We start from the raw sequence: 25,724 nt of genomic DNA, 5'->3' as shown, positions 1-25,724 counted from the left end.
AACCATGCTGTCTAAATAACAAAATTTTAAACTTTTACTAACTCTTGCCGTGAAGGGTCAGGTCAGTACCAACTACCAACCTTGTAACCATCATATTCCCAAACTATAACTAAAAGTTGTATCTTCACAAAATATGGCAAGCTTTCAGCAAATATTACATAAACAATCAGATTTTATAATCAAGTATTATAAAAGTATTATGAACACATGGAGTTAGGGTGTGAATGCTTGGGGCACAAAGTGTTCTTCACTGCAGTATTAAAAATACTTTTGTACATATAATAATTTTCAAGTTCCACTTGTGTAACCTCTAAAACCTCCTAATTAAATATCATTTTTTTAACAATTAAAATTTATATTTTATCAGTTATTTTCTATGTTATAAATATTTATGAACTAGGGCTCTATTCAACAACCTCACAACAACCATAAAAATATACGAAATGAATCTAAAGTTACATAAATAGCTATTCTTGTTCAGTTCAGCCATGCCACAAGCCTCAAGTTCCTACATACTCCACAATCAATGTGGTTTCAGCTGCATCTTGCAAGTAGATCATCATCCAATAACCCTGCAATAATAGCAGTGTGATATACTCTCCTGATGCATGTAACTTTCTCTATTCAATTCTACTGAACTATTACTTCATGTTTTGCAGAAAATGGAATCACTGAGGGAAGTGTGAGTGAGAGGAAATATATTTTCAGCATAAGAAAAATTATAAATTGAGTTCATTAAATCCTCTCACATAAATAACTAGAACACCACACTTAACAGATGGAGGGACTTGTGCAAGAGAAGGAAAGAGGTTTCTGAAGAGCATCCTAAAAGAGGAGATCCTTGCAGTGGAGGACCATGCATCACTTCCATTACACTTCACACCCAGTATGAAAAGAGGTGATGTAGATAAGGGTGGAAAACAAAGGAGCACATTTAAAAGGGAAATTACACTGGTTGGACAAGGATCCAAACCATACGATATCAACACAGATGACAGTACTGTGAGCAAGAGTAAAAAGGATATGCACCAAGGTGTAGAGTGGCTAGGGTGTGGTGGACTATATACAGCAAGTCATCCATGCTCAAAACTTGGCCACCAGGAATCAACATCCATACAGAGGTAGGATGAGAATCATACCACTAGTAAGTCACCAAAAGTGAATGACAGCATTTTTGAAGTAAGAGCATTAGCTTTGGTGAAGAACAGTAATGGTAAATTATTACTTAAGAATGATAAATTTAAGTACAAAAGAAAACTTTGTATGAAATAAAAAAAAATACGGGAAGAGAGTACAAACCAAAATGATGATAGCACTGCAAAACCAGAAGTGACAGTTCAATGCAATTGAACAGATGGAGTCATGCATGTCAGGAGAGTAAATTATGTTCCTACTGGTGGAAAGTTATTGCATGATAATCATCATGCAAAAAAGCAGTTGAGCAATGTTAATCATGGGGTGCATAGGAGCTCAAGGTTTGTGGAATGTGAAAATATTTTTGCATATAGAGGGCAGTGCTGAATGGGAATAACTATTTATGTAAGTTGAGGTAATGTGCTGTTTTGGAATTACTTTTTTTTTCTCTTTCTTTAATGACTACAAAATGTAACAGGAAACTAAAGTTTTTTTATCCTAAATAGCTTACGGTTTGTAACAGTTCACATCCATTTCTACTTAATTTTATTATCTTATTGCCTTTTGAATAATATTTAATTAATAATACTGACATAAAACTTGTAAAACCACATAGTGAAGTTGTAGCTCAAATTACCATATTAAGTGTAGTAATGCACATGCTATTAACCAACAAATACACTTCTAATTTTTTTACATTTCAGTTACTTGTATAATAATAATAAAAAATATACTTGAAAGACTACAAAACTTGTACTTACATTTGATATTTTTTTGCTGTCAGTTGCCAATGAAACTTGCACCTACTTTTTTTTTGCATTGATGTTAAATTAATAGATTAAATAATTCCTATTTATATAAAGAATGAAAACATAAGAACACAAAAACAAAAAGACTGTATTATAGCTATTACAATTTTACTGGCTTTTCAACTAAGGCTAAGAGCTTTAAAATAATTCTATTACATGCTCAAGTTGAATAAAATAACACTTTCAAACTGAAGATGAAATTGACAATACTCTGTTCTGAAAATAATGTAACATTAAACATCATTTAATAAATTAAAAGCTTGTCGATTGGTTACAAATTACACAAGTCATCAGAAAGAATTATTTTCTACTTGTAAAAAAGACAATGTTACAGGCAGTTGTGGCAAGTAAGAGTGACTCTCTTTTACAGCTCTCTAAACAAATAAGTTTGAAGACAACAAAAGTTAGACTTTGCAAGAGTAATATCTATATTATGAGTAATTTATTTTACATTCCATACTTGAGGGAAGAGTTGTAAATGAGAACAAATGTCATGATTTTCATACAATGAAAGAAATGAGGATTTACTTAAACATTTCCTTATAAATTTAAGAAATTTATACTTGTATACTGTTATATTTTGATTTATTATCTATGTTTTGATGCTAATCTTATTGTATATATTGATAAAGTAGTTATTTAATTCAGTTTCGAATGTAATTGTAAAATGCTGTAACTTGCATATTTTGACATACCCAAGTAAGAGGGTTAAATGACTTTGCAAACCATTTTTTATCAGCCTTTGAAAACATTTTTCTGTTACTTATGTAAGATCAGTAGATCTATAATTACTGGAACAATTTCTGTCCTTTTTCTTTAAAGAAGGAATAACATTTGCCAACTTCTGGCACCTGCCCAGAAGCTTAAAAACATAGTAGCAAACTGCTCAAATATCTAGTCCTTAACCCTTTTCAAAACCCTTGAGTAAATATCTGGCTCAGGTGTTTTAGAATCCTTTAAACTTTCCAATGGTTTCTTAACTTGCTCAGAATGTGGTCATCTTTTTCAACTTTGTTCTCATCTAGCAACTGTTCAGGTAGAGGAATATTTCTCAAACATTTGTTCATAAAAAGAGAATAATAGTCTCATATCAGCCTTTCAGTATCATCCCTCAAAGACTCCACTTCCATCCTAAAATTTTCCCTTCCCTTCACATATTTAAATAAGTTCGTTCGATTTACTTTTTATATTTCAGCCAATGTTTTTACAGTTTCAGATTTTCTATTTTCTAACTTGATCAACTTTCTTGATCTACTACAGTGAATTTAAACTTCTTATATTAATGATGCTTTTAATTAATTTTATATTCTTTGTGAGTCAACCTGGTTTTTAACTTCCAGAAACTCTTTTCTCTACAAGGAATATCCCTATCTTGAACATTTAAAATTTTATCCATATTTGATCAATATCCATAATAAATTCAGCAACTTAATTAACAGGAGATAATTCCTGTCTCTTCATTTTTTATTTATTTATTTTTTAACATTTGGAACACAAATCACCTTATTCCTGATCTCTATGCAGTGAAACATGAAATTAATTGAATAATGACCACTTGCACCCAAATGCTCTCCAGTATCTAGTCTATAAATCGTTTCTTTATGAGAATTTAACAATAACTCTAATGATTTATTGTAACATTTCCCAATTTAAAGTGCCTGAAATTAAGAGCTGCTACGATTATAATGCAAGATTTACTTGATTAATATTTTCCTTCTTGATGACAAATCTATATAAATCTTACAAATATTTTACACATTATTACATTTGAGGAGCAAAAAATATTTCAAAAAGAATAAATTATAATTAAAAATTTTAAAACTCAATAAATAACATACAGGTCACTTATTCACAATAAAAAACTTGCAAGATCAAGAAATTAATTTAACACTAAAATATAAAACTGCACAACCCAAGCACTTTCAAGAAGTGGATCTTTTTTTAGTCAGGGTCAAACAGAAAAAGAAGGGTATACCTTTAAAAAGTCTTGGGGGTTATAGGTTATTATATTTTACAATACAGATGAAGTATCAGTATAAGAAATTATGTTAACCATTTATTTTGTTTGGTCCAACTTTTAAGTTTTTAAATTATTGTCACCTACTGAATTACATACTGGATGTACTCTAAAACTGACATAACTATTAAGTTGTTACAGTTGAGAAAAACACATGGTTTTACTTTTTCTGAATTAAATAACAATACAATGTAATATTTTTTTAGCACGTCTACATAGGCATACAAGTTATCACAGAGCAATATAAGAACTTCTTTAAATATTTTATCTCAAATTAAAAAAACAAAAACACTACCCAAGACTAAGGCTAATGAGAACAATAAATTGAAAATGACTTTAAAGGAATACCAAACTACTTACTTCTATATAATTTGCTAACAGCTCTGGACTCATCTCCTGTTCCAAGATAGCTCTATTGTGACTGTTGTCATGGCAACAAGAAATAAGTGTGGGATATAATAAAGTCATAAGCTGGAAGTCACTAAAATACTGGAAGGGTAGAGCACACAGCTGTTGGAGAATCGTAGGCTGCTGCCCTGACTGAAGGATCGTCTAGCAACATGCACGAGATTATTCTTCTGAATATCATTATTTAAACACTGATGTAAACAACAATTTTCTTTGTGTTTTATAGCAATTATTAAACAAAAAATATTTTCAAAAATAAAATAAGGTTTTAACTTTTAATTACCTCTTATAGTATTCAACAACAATGAAATGGATTTGGAAGTCAGAGTTTTGTTATAATTTGAATTTTATTGCAATGCATTTTTAAAAACACCTTAATGGTTATCTTCCTCTTGAGAATTTCCACCCCTACCTGGTTATCAAGGTTTAGGACAGTAAAGTATCCGATCATAAGGATGACTTCACATAACAGATCTTGCAATTCCCAGTGAGAACAATACCATATCAGGTAACTGGCAATATGTCGTAGTTGTAAAGACAGACCTTCTCTTCCTAGAACATTCTATAAAAGTGTAGTAAAAAAACTATAAACAAATGTGAAACCTTACAAAAAGACATTACAAAACATGATTTTATATGTTAATCATAAATTAACCAGTAGTTTTACATTATACTGCTTTTTTAAGTAATTAAAAAAGTAAAAGTAAGTAAAAAAACTATAAACAAATGTGAAACCTTACAAAAAGACATTACAAAACATGATTTTATATGTTAATCATAAATTAACCAGTAGTTTTACATTATACTGCTTTTTTAAGTAATTGAATGAACAAATAATTCTTGATGTACTGAAAAACAAAAACATCCTATTCAAGAGAAAGCAAACCACTGATTGTTATATATACGTATTACTTTCTTAATTTTTAATTAAACGTTTTATTAAACAAAGATTCAATAATTCCAACGACTTGGTTTCAATCCATGAGAGAGAAATTCTGTAACACTGGAAAAAAAAACATTTCTCTTTGCTCGCATAAATCTGGAAACCAAAAATGTATTATAAGCAAAAGGCTACAGAATTCTATCACATCTAGTAAACCACAATAAAACATTAGAATAGCATCTTCTGAAAACCTGTCCACAAACATTTCACTTGCAAATTTATAAGAAATCAAAAATAATGTGAAATAATATTGAAAACAACTTGCTCAAAATAGGTTTAACAAATTTTAAATTCTGTGCAATACCCAATTAACTCTTCCAACAGCTTAGAAGTACAAACAAAAAATAATAAAATTTACTAAAAAACCTTCATAGCACAAAAAAAAGGATTATAAGGTTCACTGTAGTGTAAAAAACCAACCAATATAAAGCTACAATAATATGTATGAAGATATTACCTTGTTTGGTCTTTAAAACCTTAGCATTAGCTATGGTATCAGGAAACTCTTGTATTAAATTTTGTGTAGTAATTTAGGAAAAGGTATTGTGAATCACCTTAAAATATATTTTTCCAGATACAAATGTTACATTTAACAACTAAAAACGGATTTTAATCTAGAAGTATTTTTTTGTAATATGCAGTTTCTAATAGTACTTATGGACATATCTTTTTGATAAGGAAATTATCTGAAAAAACTGACTTTTAAAAATTTTGTTAACAAGGTTATGTTTGCATCTTACAAGCTTGTCATACTTAAAAAGCTTTAAAACATTCCTATTTGTACAAAAAAAAACTTATATTTCTCTAAACAAAATTGTCGTTTATTACCATTCAATATTTCAGTTGTTGGTCTTATCAAACACGTAGTCCACAGGCAGTATACATACAGGGTTAGGTCTAGTTAAGTCAAAATACCACAATAAACATACCATAAGGAATACCTTTAGTGATTTCCCTCTCACACAAAGCAAGGGTAGTCTTTTGTCTATTTTAAATATTACAAATTGCATATCCCAAACTGAAATGAACAAATACTTCAAATAAAAGTTTACCTATGATGTTACTTACTAAAACTAATTCAACACTTTTAGTCTTACCTGAACCACTTCGAGATCAAGAACAGCCATCTGGTTTAAGAGTTTTCATGTTACCTAGACCATGTGGATATTAAAAACAGTCATATTTTCCAACAGCTTTAGTGCTTACCTGTATCACCTTGATATTAATAACAACCATCTGGTTTATCAGTTTTAGTGCTTACCTGTACCATCTGGAGATTAAGAACAACCATCTGGTTTATCAGTTTTAGTGCTTACCTGTACCATCTGGAGATCAAGAACAGCCATCTGGTTTATCAGTTTTAGTGCTTACCTGTACCATCTGGAGATCAAGAACAGCCATCTGGTTTATCAGTTTCAGTGCTTACCTGTACCATCTGGAGATCAAGAACAGCCATCTGGTTTATCAGTTTTAGTGCTTACCTGTACCATCTGGAGATCAAGAACAGCCATCTGGTTCAAAAGTTTTAATGCTGCCACTGTTACCATAACTGTTTGATGTGGAAGTTCAGGTGGTGGGGTATCCCCACGAGAGGGTGCTCCAGAATGCAGCAACATACTATACAGCAGAGATACTATTCCAACCAATTCAGTTACTTGAAATGTAGCAACTAGCTGGGTGATATCTTCTGGTCTCTTCTTCTCAAATATCTTTTCATGTCTTAAAAGAGAAACTATTTTAAAATATTACTTTTATTAAAAAATGAAGATGCAAATTTGATATTCAATCAGCTGTGTTGCAATCACTACTACTTACAAATAAAGTAAAATAATTTATAATAAATAAAGTAAAATATGTTCTTTCTTGAAAATTATTACCAAGATCAAAGAGCATTCCAATGCAAAGATGACTGCTACATATCTCCCCATTATCAAATATTTAAATGGTAAAATAAATTATCATAATGCATAAACTATATTCAAATAGCTGTCTTATTTCTAAAAAGATTTAACTCTGCTTAAAATAGATCCTCACTTACGACTTATAATAATTTACTCAAATTCCTACCATGCAAAAAATATCTCACCTCATTGCCAAAAGGTCTGCTAAAGAAGTCAGGAAATCCAGACTCTGAAGCAAAAATTCTGGTACATTTTGGGACTCATCTATAGGACTACACACGCTATTGTGATACTGGCATAGTTTATCCACAATACCTATACTAACAGTGTAGCTATAGAAAAAACAAAGTTTATTTCATTTTCAGAATTCAGCATGGCTTACTGTATACAAACAGATACACAAGATTTTGCATTACCAACATATTAATTTCTTCCACAAACAATAACAGAATATTTTTACAGAAAATATTTTACTACTTACAAAATTATTTATTTTTCAATAAATGTACACAACTCATATAGTTTACATTTTGAAAATATTCTACAGTAACATCATTTACAAATAAGACTCCAGTGATTTGTTTTTCAGGTGTACATAGCCACAGATCAGCAATAAAGACCTTCCACTGAAGTTGTCAGTTACCCACTTGGCTAACTTTGGTGCCAAACAAATACCTATTTACAAAAAAATAAATCTGACAATACCCTTTGAGAAAATTAATCAAATCTGAATAACTTGTATCTCAAATCATCTTTCCAGATATAATGAGAAGTACAGTTTTGTCATGTAAAGTTAACCCTTTTGCAATGGGTTACACGTCAAAGGCCATGTCATCTAGTTTGTTGACTTGCATTCAAAATTTTATAGAATCACATTCTAAATTATAATTCATATGCTAATATTATATATTAATTAACACATCTAATGCAAGTTATTTAATGTTGCGTAGACATGACTGGAATGTCATTATAATAAAAACAATAAACATATATGTAAATATATAGCATTAAAGACTTAAACTATTCAGACTACACATGTATTTTTGTCAAAGTCCACACAGATAGATTCAATTACTTTGAACATCCTTTGACAAGACATAATTCTCATCTGTCAGTTATTACAATACAAGCTTTGAAACCAACTTCAGAAATTCCCCATTATGGCTAATTCACACACAGTCTAATTTCACTTTTACATTCACTAACATGGTTGCCTATACACATCTGTATATATGTTGCTCAACTGAGGCTTCAAACTATAGTACATCATGATGTAACAATCTGTCTAGCCATCATTCACTGCACATTATGTGGTTTTAATGGCTTACATTCAAAATTTTATTAGACTACTTTTTGTTTACGTTTGTGGTTCTCAAACGTTTTAGGCTTACGTACCACTTTTAATTTTCTTTATATTACAAACCCAGATAACAACAATTTATCTTAAACACTTATCCATTAATAGGAAGAATGCAACTGTTTTTTATGGCAAGACTGAAAAATATATGCAATTACTTTTGTGAATCTGTATAGTATCAAGCCAATGCAGGTTAAGGGTGATTCTATAAGTGAGGAGGGTAGTATGGGTTATTACAAATTTTATTATCTTTCATGTTAATTTTGTTGTGTGCTACAGTCATTAGCTCCTGCCAAGCGTGTTAAGGCGTTCAACTCATAATCCGAGGGTCGCGGGTTCGAATCCCCGTCACACCAAACATGCTTGCCCCATTCAGCCATGGGGGCGTTATAATGATGGTCAATCCCACTATTCGTTGGTAAAAGAGTAGACCAAGAGTTGGCGGTGGGTGGTGATGACTAGCTGCCTTCCCTCTAGTCTTACACTGCTAAATTAGGGACGGCTAGCGCAGATAGCCCTCCAGTAGCTTTGTGCGAAATTAAAAACAAACAAACAATCAATAGCTCCATTTACTACCAGTGGTACATTTACTACAGTTCGAGAATTACTGATTTATGTCACTACTAATTAGCACAGCATAAAATTGTAGATAATCCATATTTTAGTAGTACAAATGTTTTAAGTTTTTTAATTTTTGTAACACAATTTTTCAAACAATGCTGAATGTTTTCCTAGTGTTAGAAATGTGACATTTCCTCTAAGCATCCCCTCTTCTCTATTTTATTTGCTATCCCTTCAATAAATACCAAATGTAATATAAATTACTCACTATAAAATAATCATGACTCAGACAAACCATAATTTTTATAGTCTTCAATTTTGTTTGGTTACAAACTCAAATAGAAAATCCCGTCTCTTGCCACATCCTCTCTTTAAGGATTTGTTAACAGTTCACTCTTATGTTTAATTCTATATTATATCTAACCAATAGAAAGCAAAGGTTTTCATTTATAAAATGACTTTTTATACTGTTTTTTTTTGTACAGAGCTTTGTCAATTTCTCTTTCTTTGTCAATTTGTCAATTACAAGTTTAATTCCCACAGAAAAGATAATGACTAGTTTAGATGATTTTGTAGCAGCTCTTTTCATAGAGCTAGAACACCAAAAAAACTGTAATTGCTAAGTGAAACTGTCTGCTTTTTGTATATAAAAAGTACAATTACGCATCACCAAAAGCTGACAGCAAAAACAGAAGACCTAGGTAAAGTATAGTACTTTACTTCTTGTTTTTCATGTTTATTCTTCTTATTATAAAAGTAACTTGGTTGTAAAAACAGAGATCTATTTAGGTTAGTTAATGTTAGATTAGGTAAAATAAATAATAATAATAACAAAGTTTCATGAGGCACTCATGTGAGCAGCTTGTGAGTTATGTAATTCGACTGTGTAAAATCAGCTCCACCTTTCTCAAGTGATTTAAAACTTATAATAGCATGGTTCAAAGGACAAAACAACAAATTTAAGTGTAAATAGATGTATACTGTTACAAGTTTAAAGCTACTTAGGATAAACGGATGTTGTTTAATTTTTCTATTTAAGTCTTTCTAGAAATAAAAAAGGATAACTTAAATTTATTTTGATTTTCTTTTGGCAATTATGAGGTCAGTCAAACTGACCAACATTGTATAGATTTTAGAGAAAACAGCATATAAGAGATAAAGATTTACTAAAAACAAACATTTGAAAGGTAGTGAGGTGGTTTTAGAGATTACAGAAATTGAACTTTAGATTTTTGAGATGAAGAGTATTTCTAATCTTAACATAAAAATTACTTTGCACATGGGCTAGTCAAAAGACAATACTAAGTATATTCACAGACAAATTATTTTTCATTTAATTAAATACACATACTGTATTAAAAGTTAGTAGTATAACAACTATATTGACTTTAAATAAGTACAAAGAAGTAATGTGGACAGTAAAATAAATCAAGCCTGTGTTGAGAGAGTTAAAGCAAGGAGAAAAATTCAAAAGGTTTGAGTAATGTGATGTTAATTTATGACAACTGAACTACTCAATAAATAATTCATAAACAGTTGTAGAACCTCACTTTATAATTATCTAAATCACAGCTTCAAATGAAACAGTTGTGTAAATCTTACAAACACTTTACAGGGTTGGTCGATTTCACCAACTTTGAAACCACCATAAAAATTAGAAAATAATTCCAAAGTACCCTTTTCTCTTTCTGGAATGACTGCAAGTTATGACAGGAAACCACAATTGTGTAGCAAATTATGACAGGAAACCACAATTGTGTAGGAAGTTATGACAGGAAACCACAACTGTGTAGCTTAAGTAACTTAAAGCTCATATTAATACTTAATTTTATTGTTTTTCGAACCATGTCTAATCAATAAGCTTTTAACACATTGCAAATCACTTAGCAAAGGTGTAACTCTTGTTACTTTATCAAAATACATAACACACAAGTTACTTATGAGAAGCTTGCAAGCAAACCTCATAAAAACAAAATCATTGTTATTATTTCTATTTTATATGATTAAGCCTCGTCTATACCATTAAGTTTTAAACTCTTATATTTCAGTTAGTTTTATAACAACAAATAAATAATAGTACTTACCTGAGCCTTTGTTTATTTGCTACTGATCAACAAAACTTATCTCTACTTTTTTATACTTGTGGTATAACTGCAATAAATAATTTTTTATTGAATTAAATAAATAATGGACCTAAAAAACATGGAATGATAACATTCCATAATGGCCTATAATTACCACAAGTTTTTAACTTTTGGCTTTCTATCTACATGATAAGAGCCATTATTAATTTCACTTTCAGTTTAAACCTTTATTCTCATGAGAAACATACTAATCAGATGCCACATCCTCTCTTTCACAAAGTGTCAGTACTTCTCTCAACATTTAATATTATATTATTTATGACCAATAAACAGCCAAAGTTTTTCTCTCTCAAATGATGTAATAGGTGGTAGATGATTTATTTTCCAGTTTATGGTTCTAAAACCCCAGGCTGATTGAATGCTATGAAAATTCTATACTTTTTGAAGGGGGTGGTGAATAAATTAAAAACAAAACATCTTTACATAAATAGCCTTATGAAGAAAACACAAAAAATGAGAACATTCATTGTGATAATGGGTAACAAGGTTCTGTGAGGACATTCATTGTGATAATGGGTAACAAGGTTCTGTGAGGACAATCATTGTGATAATGGGTAACAAGGTCCTGTATGTGGTGCTATGGAAACTAAAAATGGCTTCCTGTATACTGAAGTCGACAAAAAACCATTTTCTCTCTTTACAAAAACACCCAAATAAGTCAAATAGTCTTCTTTTTCACTTTCTAAAGTAAGTTGTATTGTGCGGCTGATAGAGTAAATTTTTGTTCATAGGTCCGTCAATGTCATAGTTAGAAATAAATTATTTAAAATATATAGTGACTGATAAACTTTATGAACCTGATAATATAGACGGGATCATTAAAAAAAATACTGTAATAAATTAAAAATTCTGAATGCACCAAACTTATAAAAATAAGCATGAGAAACAAGGAAAGTTAACATTTTCCTATACTGAAAATATATTTCCAGTAATACTTTCCACCACTGACACTATAGCTGTTCTTCAACACAGGTTTTTATTTATCTAAGCATTGGCTTCTCATGTTACAGTCTTTTACATCCCACTTAAATGCACTTGGAAATATATAATTTGCAAATCTCTCCACCTACTAATACTGTATATAAGCATGTTATTCAGATAATGTTATCACTTATTTGAGATGGACATCACCTCTTAGTTGGGAAGGAGGATGGAGGAGTGTCAACTGAGGTAAGTATTATTTGACACACATTTTCAGTTTAGAAAAATGTTAACATGCAAAACATACTTATTAATTGTTGGCACTATAGCTAGAATCTCACACTCAGAAGATGAAAGAGCTAATGAGAGCACTATTGATATATAAAGTGTCTGCACAAATGAAGGGTGTAACAAAACAGTGGTAAGTAGGGGAACCACACTACATTCAGAACAGGTATGTTCTTCACCTGGAGCACAGTTATTGCATCAAGAGTGGAAACAGCCCCAACCAGACAGCCAAAGTTCCACAACTCAGAGATAGAATTAAGGGATCTTTGTCTCTATTATCCAACATCAGTGACTAATGTGATTGAATCTCAATATTAGATATACATATGTTTGTATTCCATCCTATAGCCACAGAATGAAGCATTCCAAACCACCAGAATCATGAGAAGAAAGTAAGCAGCACTGAATCAAACATTTTCCTCAACCTGAAGAAGTCCAAAAGGTAACACCCAGACTCAGAATAATGAGATTGTGTATGCCTTACTCAACTAAAATAGCAGCACTCATCCAGTCTGGAATTAAGAACATTTATCCTAACTCGAGAGCTGAGTGAGCTAGGAGAATTCCACCTGCTACCCACTTAAGACAGTGTTAAGAAAATGGACTTCTCAGCTTTGATAAGAAAACAAGCCTGGTGGCTTCTGAAAAGAAAGTTTGGTTGTGTTTTTCTGCTAAATAATGAGATGGTGCCATAAATAACCAGTCATCCATATACTAGTGAATGCCCAGGCCCAAAGCATGAAGGTGAGAAGAGAAAGCTCTTACCACTTTACAGAAAACATATGATATGGAGGCAAGTTCAAAGAGCAGAGCCCTGAACTGCAGAACCTAAATCTCATGCAAAAAAATGTAGTTACTGATGGAATGACTTCAAGATATGAATGTGGAGATAGGCATTGGTGACACTGAGCTCAGTCATCCATAGACCTGGTGAAATATGCTAACATAGATTGATAAAGGTCTCCATCATGAACCTGAGAGGATCTAAAAACTGGTTGAGACAAGATATAATGATGGTTGGCTGACAGTCTCCCATCTTTTTGGGCACAACAATTAACCAAGAATAAAATCCCAGAAGAATGGAATTAGCTTTCTCCATAGTCCCCTTGACTAATAACTCCATGATTGCTTTGGACAACATATTTATGCTCGATGGATCTGTTGGAGACAGAAATACCACAGGTTGGGAGGATAATGGAGAAGGTGAATTAAACTGAATTATCAAAAGGCCAGAATCAGAAGGACCCATGGAACAATGGTGAAGGAATTCCAGGTGGCCAGAAAATAATGTAAACTCACTTCCTCGAACCCATCCCCACAGGGCAATCATTGACATTCATCCCGAGTGGAGAAGCCAAGAAGATAAGAATCAGATCTATTCTGAACACCAAGAGCTTGAGCAGCAGAAGTCAAGGTTTGGGACACTTAGCAGTAGCACCACTGGTAGGAGCTGAAAAAAGCCAATAAAAATATGGAATAATGCAAATGGGTAACATGAATTTGAGACTTCAACACCTCTGGAACACCTGCAAATATCAAGGGACAAGGAAAAGATGCCTTATATAACTCATGGAAGGCTACCATAGGTAAACAAAAACCTTCAAACAAGGCATCTCTATCCAATAAATCCCAACATCAGACAAGCCAGTCAAACAAAACAAAGAGAAGAAGTTGATGCATGGACTAAGGAAGCAATAAACAAAGAACCCAATGCACATTCTAATTGGTGTGGGAGATGCTTATAAGCTTCCAACAAAATCTGGATAGAAGATAAATACCTAAAAACAGTATTGCGGTTCAAACATATATGAAAGAATTGTAATGTGTTATAAGTGATTACAGGGTCTAGTGTGGAACCCCACATGTCCAAAAGGGGATCAAGTATTTGAGAATATAAATATACATTGTCCTGAAGGTGGTAAACTGAAGTATGCTCTTCAGACAAACATGGTGGATGGACAAGGCATAGCAATTCCATTACATAATTGAGCAGCAATGTCTGGTAAAAGAACAAAAAACAAAATATTTACATACAGAACTTTCTGCCACCAAGGAGGGAGTAGATTCATATGTAACTGGAGAAGATCCCCCATCCTGACTGACTAACTGGAGAAAAGCAGCAGTAGGTGGCTGATCCAAGTTGTTCTCATGAGAAGCCAGCCTTGTAACCACGGGTGGCAAAAAGTCCAAATTCTCTCCAGATGATCTCGGATCATCAAAAAAGCAACCTTAAAATCCCCTGGAGAGATACTCCAGACTGAATATATGTATCCATCTCAGAATGAATCATATCATGAACAGCCTCAACTGAGAGTGCTTCTCTCAATATTTGAGAAATACTAGATATTAGAGTTGGAACAGGATAAAACCAATCAGTCTCTGTGCTTGAAACAGTAACCTGTGAATAAACATCTGTTATAAAATTTAAAAAGAAATAATTAATATTATACATCAGTTATAATTAAAGACATTAGATGATGCTAAAGTCACATCCAAGTATGTTAGTTACGGCAGCACATTCTCAGAGAAACCCTTATCTATATGTGTTGAGCACAGCACATTCTCAGAGAAACCCTTAACTGATAACATTATTTATATGAGGTGTTTATATTCAACACCAGTATAGAGGGTACACTGATGCATATGAAGATATTACCAATAGACGGGAGAAAGTGAGAAAAAAAAATCCAGTGCTTAGATTGGCAAAGCTGAAACCCTGGAGGCCAAATAACAGCTACAGAGTTAGAGGATGGTATGTTTTGCAAAACATGCAGTTGTGAGCCATATATATCTTGTCCAATACATGATTTTTCTAAAGAGGGCATTCATACCACTGAAAATCTCAACAACAAAGACGCCACTGCTGAAATTACATCAAACAAAAACAAAGAACAAACATACCAAAACAATATTTTAGGGCTTATACCCTTTATGAATAAAACTTTAATCATTCATCTTTGTTAAGCAATCAGAAGATCTGGTTTGATCATGCACATCACACAAAACCAGTAAAAAGGTGAAAAATATAGTTATTCATTCAACCTTCAATAAAAATACTTCATGCAACTACAGAAAGTGCTTTGCTAAACTCTGTATAATTAGGAACACCACCTATGTAATGACATGTACACAGTGTTCAGCTACATACAATGGTGGAATCTAGTCAAATACATGATTGTTTCAAAGTACAAAATTTGTGCCATTTCAAATATTTACAATAAAGAAGTCACTGCTGAACATTACATCAATGCACATGATACATTTAATGAGATACCTTATCAGATCGAAATTTTAGAGATTTGTGACAACTATCTTTACAAGAAAATTAAGGAATTTCTTTTGATTTAATTCAAACATCCTTCCACTAATGGATACAATGCCTGGCCCCTATAAAACTATTATTATCTCACATAAGACTTTGTTTTTAACATTTACTTTTATAACCAGTGACTAACCTGTTCAACAATACTTTTAGCACACTTCTTCATTGCCAGTTGTACAAAATCAAGTACAAAGTGGTATTATGTTTTACGCTTTCACAGAAAACCAACAGCTTTCTGTATCTTGCAATATCGAATTTCTATTGGATACTAACTAATTGAACATGCTAACACAGTTTGTTTATTTTTTTCTAAAATACAGATAATCTTTACTTACCGAAGCTTCTGAGTCCTGCTTATCCCGAAGTTGTTTCTTGTAGACGGTCTTATTAAAATATCTCCCATTTTGAATGATTTTAACAGCTTTCTATTTAGAATTGAGAGACCACAAGTACAAATCTAAGACGCTGGAAATAGGCCAACGCGTGACCAATAACCTACGACAGGCTCACAACATCATGTGAAAAAGAGCGTGCGAGTTTTGGACCGTGGTCCTGCGTTTCCAAACTTATATAGTGCTGCCAGATTAGTGAACTGCAGAAAAACACCCATGCAGGAAACTAAGGCCCTCTGTTGTCGAACGGTAAGCGTACTTTTAGTACACTATTCTTTCATATTGTTGTAGTTTTATATTCTTTTTAGTTACTATAACATACAACTAGTTTTGTAACCTGTCACATTCATAAACCCTTAAAAAAGGTGTAATCTAAAAAAAATGTCAGCTCAAAGAAAAAACATTTAACTGAAATTGTTTGCAATCTTTGTTACAAATAGTTTCAACACTTCAGCCAGTGAAGAAAACTAAAAAATAATGAAAAGCTTACAGAACACCTTTCTACCAATAGTCCACAACTATTATCTTCCTACTAAGTTTGCTCAGTTTAAAATAATTCAGTCTTTTACTGTTTTAAATGTTACATTGGTTTATATTGTTATTAAAAACCTCATTTTAAAACTAAATTACTTTTCTGATGATAAAATTTTAACTTGATCAACTGACTATCAGTTTTTTTCCCGTATAAACTGAATGATCTTGTATGATTAATATAAAGTGAAGAGTTCCTAATACAGTAAGTTGATCCATTCTATGCAATTCTTTATTCTATTGAATTATAATTATCATAAATATAAAGTTACATTGGAAAAGGAGGTCCAAGTCAAATAAAAATGAATGAAGAAGATGTGAGTACATCTGTCTGTGGCAGACAGAATAATCTGCAGCAGATTTGACAACTTCAAGATAGTTTAGGTAGTCGATGAAATCCCTTAAAGTAATTCGTAGTTTTGGTCTTCCATTAACTAAACCTGATTTTGAAATCTTTTTTTTTTATATTTGGAATGGGATTAAGTGAGCTGAAACATCTTATCTGTAGCTAGGATACAGTCTACACTCGCACAACAGCTTATGTTTGAACATCTTGCAAAACAGGTTTTCTTGAATTCTGTTTACAATTAGGTTAATCTCATGGTATTTTTGAGATATTCTGAGGCTGTTTCTATAAACTTACCTGTAATTCCTTTCAGATGAACTCTGACATGTAACACAAACAGTATGTGAAAGACTAGACACTCCTAAAAACAAAGATGCTAAGCACAGGACTGGAAAGACTACCACTGACAACTCTTCCAATTTAAAGAAAGCATGTGTATAACTTTGTAAAGCAGCAGCAAAATTAGCTTAGCATAACTAACTGATAAAAAAAGAAAGTTTTTTTCACTTAGTTCAGAGGATACTTTCAATATCACATGGCACTATGTTTTACTTTTGAAGTAAAACTGTTGAAGTTCCTAGCTAAATGAAATTGAAGGAAAAAGCTGTAAAAATCTTTTCTGTTTCTTTAATTCTAAGACTTGATACATCTCATGCAGTGCTATTTCTTAAATAAAATGCTTATTTTGTTAACTTGTTGTGTATACAAGTCAAGTTTAATGATCATCATGATGTGAATTATGAAATATTTGTATATCACAGAAACACTGGATCATTCACTACAAGAAGACAATACTTTACTTCCTTGTGGTCATCATTACTGCTCTAGTCCCAAATATAAGGCAGCCCTTGTTTTATAGTAATATGGTTTCTTTTAGTATTCACCATTGACAAAGTGACGCTATAAGGGAATACCATTTCCAGATTATGAAAAAGTGTCAAAAATACCCTGAAGAGATATGGAAAATGTGATAAGACTACATATCATATATTGCATGATGTCTCTGCATGCTCTTTAATAAAGAAAGTTTCAAGAAATACAATATTATCGTTCTTTCATCACTTCCAGTGAAACAGCTGCTTGTAAGCTGGTATAATTGTAGTCCCAATAAAGTATAAAACTATTTTATTCTTCCTTCATAACTTATCTAATGTCTATTAAATATTCTGGTTTCTTGTAAGGATTATATTACTGAGTTGAAGTATACAACAAAATTATCCATATCGTTTTCTTAAGACCCTTATGACTCACTACTTGGGTAAATTTGTAACTCCAAATCATATTTTCTTAAACAGAACAGAATGCCACATAATTTTTCTTTTATTTCTAATCACAAACAGAAGTACTTCAAACTTTAAAAAAATACAAGATACTCACTGATGCCCCCTAATGATTATCAAACTACTATTGGGAAGAGAAGGTTAAATCCTAGCTTACTATAAGGGTCTACTTAGTACACATATATTTATATTCCCAGGAATCTATTGGAAGTACTTTGGATTGGATTTTCATTAATAAAATATAAAATAAATCAATCACTTACAAAATGTTTCATATTTTCCTAATTTTCCCAATCTTCACTGCTCATTAAGAGGTTAATGAAAGAAAGATCAAGCTATCTTCTTCTCAACAACAAATATTCAATACAAGAGAAACAGTACAAGTAAGCTGAAAGTTAGTTGCAAGCCAAACTTTAGGTCTTAGATCATATCTGGTGAACAGAAATTTTGAAAATTAATCTCTGGCAACCACAAGAGCTCCACACTACTTTAAAAGACAACATAAAATTATCTGAGAAGACATGCCAAAAGAAAGTTTCATCAAATAAAAGTAATTAAACATTCACAGAGTATCTACAAATCCTTGAAGATTGTTTACACGTAGGAAACAGAGCAGATTTGAAAAATTACCCTTGTGAAATGAAGTTCACAATTTGTAAAGCTACTAGCAAAAATTATCAAGTTGCATGATCTGATGGTAAATATCAAGAGATGTTTTAATATATCATGTGGCCAAAACAATCTGCAGGACAAATTTTGTTATTAACAGCAATGATATTTTAATAATTTTCCACTTTCTGTACCTCTGACTATGGTAGTCAAAATTATCACATATTTTCAGTGAATGTGTTCTACTGGACCCTGACTTCACATACCAAGTTTCAAGGCAGTCCATTAGCAAATAAGATAAATAAAAATATGCAATTTTGGTTAAATTTGTTCCTTTATTTTGCACTGAATGTCCAGAAATTTTATTTGATATAAAAAACATACTTACCTTTCATGGACATTTTAAAGTTTGATACACTGTTAGATCTTTAAAAATTACAATTAGATCTTTTATTTTATCCATCCACCATTATGCCCCAAGTTGAACAAAAAAATGTAATCTGTCAGACTAATGAATAAATATTTGCTGTAAAGTTCATATCAATGCTATCAGCACAGCTACCAGTTTGACTGCCAATTTTTATTTCATTCCTTTAATTTGCATGTTAAATACTTTTTGGGTCATACCTTTTTTTTTTAACATATAAGGAGTTTTTGATTAGATTCAAGTAACTTTTAAAAGGAGTTTTGACACCAAAACTACAAAGTGAATTATGAAGATTATGTAGAAGACATCTACAGATAGCTTACATAATAGAGTAATGACACCATATAATATCCTAAAGGATGGCATTAAAAATTATCCAATCAAGAGTCCACATGAGAGAAGTTGTAGAAATTCATCTTAACAAAATGAAAAGAAAAAATGTCAAAAATATTTTTCTATCTTTAATTACAATTTTACTAGTTTTAAACTGAGTAAGAACAACAGTAAGAACAACTCAAAACTATAGAATTAACTTTAACAACACACAATATTTTAAGAAGCACATAACAACGATTCGAGTTTGTAATTTTCCTTTCATAAATATGTTATAAAAAATTATTAGCATTTGTAAACAGTAAACATAATAAAATCAACTTCTGAAGTTATAGAAGCAAACATGTCTAAGGTATTATTATTAATATTAATAGTTTTAAAAAAAAGAAAGTTGTATGTTCACAGTCAAAGACATTTTAGTGATTTGGAAAGTCATCTAATTAGAATTTCTGCAAGTAGTGTTTCAAGTGAAATGGAATAACCAGAAATTTTAAACAAATATACTCTGGCAATAACAATTAGTTCAAACAGTCAACAACCTTTCTGGTGCAGCATGTTGTATTCTTCTTCTAGGATCACATCTTCAGTTTCTTTCATTTTACATTGTTGAAAAGTTACTCATACAAAACTGAAATAACAATTACTAAAAAGGAAGTTACAGAAATGATAAGCATTTGATTCATATGCATTGTCGTGTGAAAAGAAATTGACTACCGTTTCCTCTGAAGCACCTCAGTCTATAGTTTAAGTATACTAATAGAGATTTATTAGCCATTTATTCTCACAGTTTGAAATAAAGCAAATTGTATATTTCCATCGCAAAATATTTAATTCAATTTATACTTTATAACACATTAAACATGTTATACAAGAAGAATCCACTAATTATATACATGTCATTGAACTAAGAAATTGTTGTCATTTTCCCTAACAACGACTTGTGACTCAATTATGACTGACTCAAGTGCAACTGAACATTTGCTTCTTTAGGCAGGCCAATTAACAAACACAAATGTCTCTGCATCAAACAAACAGGCAACTTTCTTTATCAAGTGCAACCATTTATAAAACAACAAAGACAGTTTTGAAACTAAAATTAATACAGAACAGATTAATCAAAAGCAAAAACAAACAAAAAAACAACAATTCTGTGGATCATTTCTTAGTTCTACAAAATGTGAAACTTTAAACAATAAGTTCACTAGTACTTAAATTGTTCTTTTTAGCAACTATACCTTACAACATCCAGAACCCACTGCTGGGTTTCTTCTTCGTTCTTTAAATTGTGAAGGTCAAATGAGCTTTTACAATGATGATGTTCAATTCTTGAAGGATGACCCAAACCTTTGAATGCCATAGCCAGCAAATGCATCAGCATCCCAGCTAATTTATTAACTGGAAGGCAAGCCATTACTGACCCAAGAGAATTCATCATCAGCTGACTAGTGTCACCTTGAAATAAACCCTGGAAAAATAAACAAAATATATTCCTTAGGATTATTTTGCTAGTAGCCCCATCAGTTTTTAAACAAAGTTTACTAAACTATTTGTTCAACAAATTGTTGTATGTGTATGATCTAATGGATAAAGACCCCTAACAACACAAAAATGTAAAAAATAGAGTCAATATTGCAATTAATTTCACTAATTACTAATGGGGTCCCTACGTATTTTACACAAGTGATTTCACTAAACTTTATTGGTCAGTTCTTTTCACTGAAAGTTGTAACATGCAATAAAAGAAAATTACTCAAAATGTGGCCCTCACCTGCACTAACTGATATACAAACTCAGTTGGTAAACTGACCAACACTTAACAAGAAGTAACGGGGAATGGAGAATGTAAAACTTTGCAACTGGGGTTCCAAAATCAGAGTTTAAGACAACAAACTATATGTTATTAAGTTATTTCCTTGCATAATTAAAACTGTAATGCAGAACTGAGAGCCAAAAATACAGTAACTGTTTTTCTGAATATAGTATTCTCACTGTTCGTTGGGTTTTATAATAAACCTCTCACATAAATGATAAACTTTTTATACAAATTTCACGAAAGAAAATAACTAGTTTTAAACAATTTTTATATAATGTTTTTTAAAAGTCTTCTATACATTTTGTAATGTGATAAAACTATACTTTATAAACATACTACATTCTTACTGAGTATTTGTACTTTGCAGCAAAATAAAATATAAATTATTCAGTTATTTATTTAATTACTGTGAAAGTATCTTGTTTGTTACAATAATGTAAGCTATAGGCTTGGAATAATAGGATCACGTACACTGTACTCAATAAAAAAAAAATCAGAACTTTTTATTCAGTCTGATACTATGAACATTCACCCTCATTCCTAACCAAGTGGACAAGGAATATTTCACTTGCCCCTGGAATTAGGGAGAGGAAGTAGAACCTACGCTCAACCAAGAATGGGATCACTTCACATTTGGAAGTGCAAGGTGATAGTGGACCACCTTCCATGACCAATATACTGAACTAACATTGACCAAAAAGAATGGCCATGCATTCCCCAACTGATTTTGGTGAAAAGTGACATGCAAGTGATTCTTCTTCTATAATGATAATCTGTTATAGACCATGTGAATAAATTTACAAAGCAACCTTGAGAGAGAGTAACTGAAGATAAGTCACAAGAAGCAGAAGGATCCCAATGAATAAACAATTGGTTCCTAGTACCTCAAAATGAGTTAGTACAAGTGACATAACACTAAATGTCAGCACCATACATGCATTTGATCTACTTACAAATTGTTTTACTTTTGATCCAAAATGGGGTGACGAAAAAAGTTACAAAATGAAGAAGCATTAGAGTTGTATTGTAGCATCTGAAATACTTGGCAGTCAACAGGTTAAAGAAATGTATGTTGATACAATCACAACATTCTGAAATACACTGCTGGCCAAAATCGTAAGGCCAATGAACATAAAAAGAATATGCATTTTGCGTTGTTAGACTCAATCACTTATTTGAGTAGAACTTTGAAAGATGAAAATAAGAAAAGAGAAAATAAAATAAAAAAAATTTTTTTAGCATTTAATACAGAAAATGTAAACACTATGAAATTAGCTTAAATACTAGCTGGTCAAAAGTTTAAGACCACACTGAAATGAAGCATTAATCGGTAAACATGTAACGAAATTTAGCCATTTGTGTTCATGCATTAACGTTAACATCTCCCAACTGACATCTCCTGTGTTACATTCAGTAAAAACATGGCAAAGGTTAAAAAGTTGACAGAGTTTGAATGTGGTAGAATTGTCAAGCTGCAAAAGCAAAATCTCTCTCAACGTGCCATCGTTGGTGAGATTGGGCGTAGTAAAACTACTATTGCAAATGTCTTAAAAGACCCTGAGGAATACAGAACGAGATTTTCAAGTGGTCGGCCCAAAAAAATTTCAGGGGTGTTGAGCAGGAGGATTTGACAGGTTGTCCGGCAAGACACCAGCCGATCTTTGAACCAGATCATGGCCCTTACAGATAAAGAATGAAGCTTAAGAACAATAAGGTAACATCTACAAGAGAAAGGTTTTAAAAACTGTAAACGTCTTCAAAGGCCATGCCTCCTTCCACACCACGAAACTCTGTTGGTTAAACTCTGCTGAAAAGCACCAAACATGGGACGTAGAAAAGTGGAAGAAGGCTTTGTTCTCTGATGAGAAAAAAAATTTAACCTGGCAATGTTACTCGCACAATAAGGATATCCCACTGGAGACATTTTCTACATGACACAGTGGAGGAGGTTCTATCATGATCTGGGGTGCTTTCTCCTTTCATGGAACAATGGAGCTTCAGGTTATACAGGAGCATCAAACAGCAGCGAGCTACATTGGCATGTTGGAGAGTGGGGGTGGATGGCAAGGGAAGTCTATAGAAATGGATGTCAATTCCAAACACTGCATGATCTTCATAAAGCCATCTTCACCATTTGGAATAACATTCTAGCCAGCGTCATGCAAACACTTATATCGACCATGCCAAAGCAATTCTTTGAAGTTATTTGCAATGACGGCCATGCAACTCACTACTGAGACCTCTTGTTGGATGCACTCAGAAGCGTGTCACAGCGTTAACGAGCCACACACAGCAGCGTACCACAGCATCAATAGACTATACACAACATTGTACCCAAGCCTTAACAAATATATGGCAATTCTAAAAAAATTATAAGTATTTTCACCCTGGTTCTTTCAGTTGTCAACAGGGATCAATGAAGTATTATTATAGTGTTAAAATTAACACTTTGTAATGGCAAGGACGATTTAACCACAGAAAATGGAAAAAATGACAAAATATTCTCTTGTTCTAACAGCCACACACAGCAACGTACCACAGCATTAATAGACTATACACAACATTGTACCCAAGCCTTAACAAATATATGGCAATTCTAAAAAAATTATAAGTATTTTCACCCTGGTTCTTTCAGTTGTCAACAGGGATCAATGAAGTATTATCATAGTGTTAAAATTAACACTTTGTAATGGCAAGGACGATTTAACCACAGAAAATGGAAAGAATGACAAAATATTCTCTTGTTCTAACAGCCACACACAGCAACGTACCACAGCATTAATAGACTATACACAACATTGTACCCAAGCCTTAACAAATATATGGCAATTCTAAAAAAATTATAAGTATTTTCACCCTGGTTCTTTCAGTTGTCAACAGGGATCAATGAAGTATTATCATAGTGTTAAAATTAACACTTTGTAATGGCAAGGACGATTTAACCACAGAAAATGGAAAGAATGACAAAATATTCTCTTGTCCTAACAGCCACACACAGCAATGTACCACAGCATTAATGAGCCACACACAGCAGTGTACCACAGTATTAACGAGCCACACAACCCATACAAAACAGTGTACCCTAGGATTAATTAGCTAGACACAGCAGTGTACCACAGTATTAATGAGCCACACAACCCATACAAAACAGTGTACCCTAGGATTAATTAGCTGGACACAGCAGTGTACCACGGGATATACAGTCAACTAAGTTTGAAAATTTTTGAAATTAATTACTGTATTATTCATTTAAACTTTTAACTTGTTTTCAGTAACTTTCTGGTATTGTTACAAAACTAATTTCTATGACAAAGGAGAATTATAATTACAAACAAGAACAGTGAATAAAAAAAATATTTCTTACATTCAACCGAAGTGATAAGTAGTCAAGGAGAACCCCAAGTTTATTACTGAAGACCATGTAATAACAGTTTTTCTGGATTCCACAAGCAGTACTAAGCACCACACATGCCTTCTCCAAAACCCTAAAAAAATAAGTCCTTATGGTGAATAAAACATAAAACCGAATACACTTTCTCAGGTTACCTTCAAATTTGTCACGAGTAAATCACTTTTATAGCAAGTTTCACAGAATATAAAACAGTTTTCTAGAATAATATCTGTAAATATTTATTAACAAGAGGAAAATTTAGATCCGTTAAACTTTAATTTTAGCCAAAAGTAAAAGATTGTTTTGAATAGATGGGTTTCTAGATTTATAGATATCACACTAGTGCTTCACGTAAGCTTCTGCCACAGAGTATTTTACTCTTCAAAAAGACTGTAATGCTGAAAATGAAAGTTCATTTCCAAAAACTTTTATATTTTTGTATATGAGTGACTTTGTATTTTTAATGTATTTCAACACCTGACAATTTGACACTATTATGGCACTAGGCACTTGGTCTTATTTCTGGGTTATAAGAACCTCCTAAGACAACTAGAGTATAAATGTAATAACAGTAAGTGCTTGATTGATAATAAACAATAAAATTAGTCTGCAGTAATTTTCATTTTGACAATAAGAAAAGTTGCTGATAACCAATGCATAACTCTTTTGTGAATTTTTCCTATCCTTGTTAGAACTTGTACTTTCTGTAAAGAGAAGAAATAGTCATTAAATGATCTATAGGCCCGATCTATTATTCGATTTTTCACTACCTCTGCAGGAAATAGAAATTTTATTGA

General features: G+C 32.0%; 1 protein-coding gene across 13 annotated transcripts in view; it reads right to left on the bottom strand.

Moving 5' to 3' along the window:
- ssp3 (SCAPER domain-containing protein short spindle 3) overlaps nt 1-25,724 on the bottom strand; it is a 168,446-nt gene that overhangs the window by 9,482 nt on the left and 133,240 nt on the right. For 12 of the 13 annotated variants that reach the window (XR_013026326.1, XM_076494406.1, XM_076494403.1 and 9 more), the window contains 6 exons: nt 24,901-25,021; nt 20,959-21,188; nt 7,398-7,544; nt 6,793-7,030; nt 4,781-4,930; nt 4,321-4,512 (listed from right to left, as the gene is read on the bottom strand). Coding sequence is in view for 12 of the 13 variants with exons in the window: in XM_076494406.1 (XP_076350521.1) it covers nt 4,321-4,512; nt 4,781-4,930; nt 6,793-7,030; nt 7,398-7,544; nt 20,959-21,188; nt 24,901-25,021 (1,078 nt within the window). In the remaining variant the exon portion in view is untranslated. Of the gene's footprint in view, nt 1-4,320; nt 4,513-4,780; nt 4,931-6,792; nt 7,044-7,397; nt 7,545-20,958; nt 21,189-24,900; nt 25,022-25,724 lie in introns of those variants that run through there. The other variant, XM_076494414.1, reaches the window with a different exon arrangement.

This window comes from Tachypleus tridentatus, chromosome 3 (assembly GCF_004210375.1).
Source record: "Tachypleus tridentatus isolate NWPU-2018 chromosome 3, ASM421037v1, whole genome shotgun sequence".
Classification (NCBI taxonomy): domain Eukaryota; kingdom Metazoa; phylum Arthropoda; class Merostomata; order Xiphosura; family Limulidae; genus Tachypleus; species Tachypleus tridentatus.
Note: the sequence above shows the minus strand (reverse complement) of the source record. Positions and strands in the feature narration are given on the sequence as shown.